The sequence below is a fragment of the Oppia nitens genome, unplaced genomic scaffold, assembly GCF_028296485.1.
Source record: "Oppia nitens isolate AA-2021 unplaced genomic scaffold, nextdenovo-longstitch-racon4-pilon3 scaffold1_pilon_pilon_pilon, whole genome shotgun sequence".
In the NCBI taxonomy this organism is placed as follows: domain Eukaryota; kingdom Metazoa; phylum Arthropoda; class Arachnida; order Sarcoptiformes; family Oppiidae; genus Oppia; species Oppia nitens.
Genome location: NW_026533199.1, coordinates 1116521 through 1122520, shown reverse-complemented (window position 1 = coordinate 1122520; position 6000 = coordinate 1116521). Strand labels below are relative to the sequence as shown.

Below are 6000 nucleotides of genomic sequence, written 5' to 3'. Positions count from 1 at the left end.
TAGTCAATTGATTTATAATTATTAAATAAAAATAATTATAACTATAAAATTAAATATAAACTAATACATAGTAACCTATTGAACCCTAAATACTATTATTTAAAAATAAATTATTTATTTGTTAAATATATGCTAAAAATTTAATTACTTGTAAATTAAAAATTCAGTTGATCTAAATGCCACTAAATGTTATGTATAGAATTGCATTTAAATAACTATAATAATTATTAATTATTTTATTACAGTTTTATATATATATATATATAAATAGATTAAATTACTTTTACTAATACTAAAATACTATATTTAGGATTAATAAACATCATATAATGTATGATAATTTATTTATTTAAAAAAAATAATTTTTGTTAACAATTTAAAATTAAGATATATATATATATATATATATATATATATATATAATGTATTTATATAATTTACATATTTACTAATTATAAATGTTATATTATTTAATATCAATATAGAACTTATTTGATGATTTGGTGAATATATTAAATATTTAATAATTTAAATCACAATATTTCATTAATTAATTAATTACAAGATAATTATATAAATAATTTATAGACAATTTTTATACAAAAAAAAAAATAACATTTAATTTTTTTTATACACAGTATAATTCATAGTCAATTGAGTGATAATTATAAAAAGTGTTTTTATTTTAAATATAAAAATAATCATAAGTTATATATAAGTATATATATATATATATATACTGTAATAATATAATTGTATAAATAATTTTATTAAAAATTTTTATACTTTTGTTTGTTAAAAAAAAAATATTATTTTATTTTCAATTAATTTCTATTAATCATTTGATTAATTAATATAACTTAATCATATAATACAGTACATTGTATTTAAAAAAATAATTTAAAAAAAAAGTTTTTATTAAAACCAAACAAATTCAATGCCGTTATTAATGTATAGTATTTTCTATATTATTGTTATTATTATTATTAATGCATTAATAAAAAAAAAACTGTTTTTCAATTGTAAACATTGTTTTTGTGTCAACAAGTGTTTAGTGGACTCCCGAAAAACCGCCGCATTTTATTCGGTGATCAATTGGTTAACCCAACGATCGGACAAATCTATCTATCGATTAATCAATCAAATTGGTGGCCAAACAACAACAACAAACACATTGATTGCGGTAATCATAATGCCGTTTGAAGACAACAACAAATCGGAAACTATGACCGCGAACGACGGTCCGTGCGAATTGGAGTCACAGTTTGTACTTCGGTTGCCATCACTGGCAGCGGCCAGTCTTCGGGCAGCCGTACGGTCAGGTAAGCCAATCGGTGATCTGTTGAGCTGTTTCTGGTCAATAACATATTGTCTCTTTTGTCTGACCCGATCCGATCCAACCCGACGTCGGCCATCAGGTGTTATGAATCTCAAGGAACGGCTGACCGTCCAGATTGAACCCGACATCCGACGCGGTACTGTCCGATTTGATGGCTGGATATTGCCGGCAAAGATTGTCGATTTACCGACAATTATCGAATCGCACAAAACATTGGACAACAAAAACTTCTACAAAACGGCCGACATTTGCCAAATGATGATCTGCAAGGAAGAGATGGACGATCCGACCGGTGCCGGCGGTCAGTCGGGTGCTGCCGAACCGGACGACACTGTCAATCGTAAGTCAAAGGACGGCAAAGACAAGAAACATTTGTTTCCGCACGGCGTGACTCCGCCGTTGAAAAATGTCAGAAAAAAACGCTTTCGAAAGACACTGAAGAAAAAGTATGTGGACTTTCCGGAGATTGAAAAAGAGGTAAAACGTTTGTTTCGTACGGACAACGAAGCCAAACATGTACGCTATGAAGTGGTCAACGCCGAGGATGAACTCAAAGGAGACCAGAAAGCTAGCGGTCCGTTGTCTCCGTCCACCGCAATGGGCGGCAACAGTGGTCCCGGTTTTGATGTCGGCGAACACGATCTGTTTGGCGATGTGGTCAGTTCGAGCGATGAAGATGACACCCGTGGAGGTGGACGTCCCGATTCGGGTGACGATAGCCGCATGTCGACCAGCAATAACCGAGACTCGATATTTAAGGATAAGAGTTCACCGGATAAATATGTTACCGAATTTTCTAAAGGAATGCTATCGGATATGCCGTCCGCTGGCGGTGCGTCCACTTCGGCGGCGACCAATAATAACAACAACTATGGCTACGATATGGAGTCCGAATCGACCAGTGCTGTCGAAGGTATGGGCGCTATGGGCGAGTCGCTGGCCGCCGAAGACACAGCCGCTACCAGTGCACTGGAAAGAGGTGCCGAAAATGATCATCTGATGGAAAAGTTACGCGAAATTGAAGACGAAATCACTAGTTTGCAGTCGCAGCGACTGAACCAACAGATGGAAATGGATAACATCGAAAATATGGCACTCAAACAGCGATTCCAGAGTCAAATCAACGAACTGAAGGCTCAAGAGGTGGCCAAACGACGCGAACAGGAAGAACTGTTGGCTATTCTAAATGAGTGATGGATCTGATGGGAAGTCTTCATCAATATTATTATCAAATCATCTGATATATAATGTAATCATTATTATTATAATTATTTATCCATTTATTTTTTATTATTATTATTATTAAAAAATTTTATGCAATATTTTTTTATTTAATTATTATTATTAATGACATTATCGGTGACACACAATACATTAAATGGCCGCTAAAATAATTTAAGTGTACAGTTTTATAAGTGACTTATTGTTGTCGTAGATGTAAATGAATGAATAAAATGTAAATTATTATTATTATTGTTTATTAATTAAACTAAATCATGGAATCAATTGGGACTAACAGTTCCCTTAAGATAATAGACGCTCGACTTATTAATACAATAATCTTTTAGTAGTTTATTACACGTTATGTCATAATTGCGATCACCGGTCAACTGTTTGTCTTTGACTTTCTCAATGAAAGCCGTCACCCGAATTCTGGTCTGATCGGCAAACATTTCGATCAGCGTATCCCTGAAATCGTCCAAATGGTCGCCAAACTTGGTGTAGGCATAGAGCGGCTGTTGAGTGGCATTCTGTGGCCACTTGTTATTAACTCGAAAGCCGCCCGAATCGACTACAGCCTTGTCGATCACTTCTTCGGCAATTGTTAGCCATAAACGGTTGGTGGCGGTGTTGTTGTCACTGACGTATTGCCGGAGATCTTCAGAGGTCGTACAGTGCGCTGACTTTAGTCTTTCGTGAATCAATTTGACTAAATCGCGAAACTCTTCGTCCGCCGGATAGGGTGTAGCCGTCGTATTAATCTCGAAGACAGCCATTTTCGGCGATTTCGATCGTTTGCGTTCCTTGATTTTGGCCGCAATGCAACCGCTGCCACTCGCCGTTATAGTCGCGGCCATCATCGACTTTGTCGGCGATTTGCGTTCTTTTTTAATCTTCACAGCCATGATATTATTGTCTACCACTGATGGATTCATTGTCGCTGTCGACGAACTCATAGCTTCGATAATCTCTGTGTCGTCGCCGSCGGTRGCACTGGTGGTCGTCGAGTTAGAMGAAACTCGTCTTGAGTTTCGGCGCTTTCGTTGACCAGTTGCTGATCCTTTCCCTAMACCACTACTACTGTTGTCCGGCGTCATCGGTTCCGATTTGATGGCAACAACAACATTGGTATTATTATTATTATTATTGTAAGTCCGCTCTAAGCCATGATATCTATTGGACCAGAGAAGCTGTTGTCGTTGAACAACATCCGGATATCTATCGATAAACCCAGTGTCGTCTTCGGCGGCAAATGTCCACAGTTTAGTTGATCGATCAAATCGGGCAATTTGTTTGAGAATATCGACCACATCTTCGTCGGGAATCCGGTTTTTATACACCGAAAACGTTTCCATTTTCGACAACGACTTGGTTTGTGTGAATCGCCAGATCAGGTAATCTCTTGTACGACACAACTGTTCAATAGGTATACCAGTGTTGGCACTTCTGGGCCTCTGTTCTCTGTTATAGAGTATTTCACTTTTGACGACCCAATKGCCCCGAACKAGCAGTGCATAGATTTGGACACTTTTGAGTACCGATGTTTGATCAAAGTCTCCCTTTAGTAGACTAATAATCTCATCAAACGACAAGAGTTTAGCATTGATTAACAATTCCCGGACCTGATCGGCATATGATAGCAAACCAATCTGCGATAGACATCTGATCTGCGATGATGTGGTAGTGGTAGCCGTGGATGCAGACGAAGACGACTGTGATTGTTGTTGTTGTGTCGTCTCATCCAAACATTTGAGTCTCTCTAAGAAATCTCTAAGACTAGCTATGGAACTGGTATTATATTCACCATTATTCGTATCATCTGATGAGTTATATATCATTGACATCCTATTATCCGATGATATTTGGCTATCAATTGGATGGCATTTAACWGKAGTCCAACTATCTTTGGCCAACGATTGCTGGAGAAARGCGTACGTCTTTTCACGGGCTTTGCGAGCCTTGTCCTCATCGCCGCCAGCRAAYCGCATGGTTATGGTCTGAATCGACTGGCCTTCAGTCTCGTCCTGAGACATATCGGCCTCGGAYTCTTCATCGCCGGCGGCCGTATTGGAKGATTTGGATTTCGAGCYGCCGCCGGCGCCGCTGACGGTGGCACTCACTTCGGGTGTTTTATTGTCCAAATAGTTRAGTTGAGGTCTAAACTGGATGATCGATTGAATCGGATTTAAGTGCATCTCTTGRCAATCGCTGCGAATAACGGCCACACAGTAYTGGCCAAGTGTTGGCCGCATTTCCGACGACTTCAGCACTTGTTTATCGAGCTTTTTGTTTGTGGCCATCATCTCGTAATCGGCTGACGTTCTCCTATTATCCGATTTCTTGTTGGACTCTGATTTCTGGTCACTCATTGCCAACAATTTTCCAAAATATTCGCTCTTTTTCTGATCAAAATTAGCCGATCGGGTGTCGACTTTGGTTTCTATTTCAAACATYCGGTGATTTGGTCGGGCCTTGACATTAACGTCGCGCGACTGGGCAATCGGCGAMCCGTCTGACCAGTACTGGAAAACGTAGAGATTGTCGGCAAGACTTTTGTTCAGATAGACATCCACTTCTTCGACCACTTCGTCGTCGTCATCCAAGTYGTCGTCCATCGCGGCCGCGATGTTGTTGTCGGTGTGTGTGTGTGACTGACCGGTGATGGGATTATAAGTGATGGYCAGGTGGCAGCTTCCAAGTGATGTGGAWGTGATGATAATAATAATGTCTTCAACAACAACAACAACAACAACCAAAAAATATGGGATCAAATCAAGTGATGTGCAAAATATGAGGCAATAGTTATGATAATAATGTAAAGCAAAACATCAATTGAATGATTGAATTGAAAAATATATTTCAAATGCTGTTTACTGTTGTGTTGTTGTTGTTGTCATTGCGATCAATGCTATCATTTATTACGTCCCATACATTGGACAATAAATTATTATTATTTTTTAAATAAAATGTTTATTAATTAATAATTTAATTGTAATCAATAAGTTTTGTTTTTTGTTGAAACAAATTATATATATATAAACAAAATGTTATTTTATTGTCCAAAAAAATTATATACAGTATTAGTTTTAATACTAATAAATAAATGATAATACATGTAAAAGTTTTTTTTTTGATTAACAAAAATTAGTATTTTTTATTTGATTTAAAACATTTTATTAATTAACATTTTTGTTATAAAGTTTTATTAGGGGGTGGGGGTAATTTAATTTGTATAAAGTACTTATTTATTATTATTTTAGTAAAATAGCATTTAGGTGGGGATGGGTATGTATAGTTTTTTTTTCTAGTTTTAATATTTATATGAAACTGGTTATATTACCAGGATACTATTAAAATGTATGAGATTAACAAACAATAATTTTTTACACACAATATATAATTTGATAAACTATTATTAGATAATTTTTTTTTTGGTAACA

At 36.1% G+C, this 6000-nt stretch overlaps 2 protein-coding genes across 2 annotated transcripts; one reads left to right on the top strand and one right to left on the bottom strand.

Moving 5' to 3' along the window:
• Nucleotides 1-1002: 1002 nt before the first annotated feature.
• LOC128951868 (transcription initiation factor TFIID subunit 7-like) lies at nt 1003-2622 on the top strand. The gene is made up of 2 exons (XM_054297154.1): nt 1003-1322; nt 1419-2622. The coding sequence occupies exons 1-2, from the start codon at nt 1193-1195 to the stop codon at nt 2531-2533; spliced, it is 1245 nt and encodes a 414-aa protein (XP_054153129.1). The 5' UTR covers nt 1003-1192; the 3' UTR covers nt 2534-2622.
• A 78-nt stretch (nt 2623-2700) lies between these two features.
• On the bottom strand, nt 2701-5202 carry LOC128951599 (DNA-directed RNA polymerase III subunit RPC5-like). Its single transcript, XM_054296847.1, has one exon. It carries the CDS (start codon nt 5173-5175, stop codon nt 2842-2844), a length of 2334 nt encoding a protein of 777 aa, XP_054152822.1. The 5' UTR covers nt 5176-5202; the 3' UTR covers nt 2701-2841.
• Between the last annotated feature and the right edge of the window lie 798 nt (nt 5203-6000).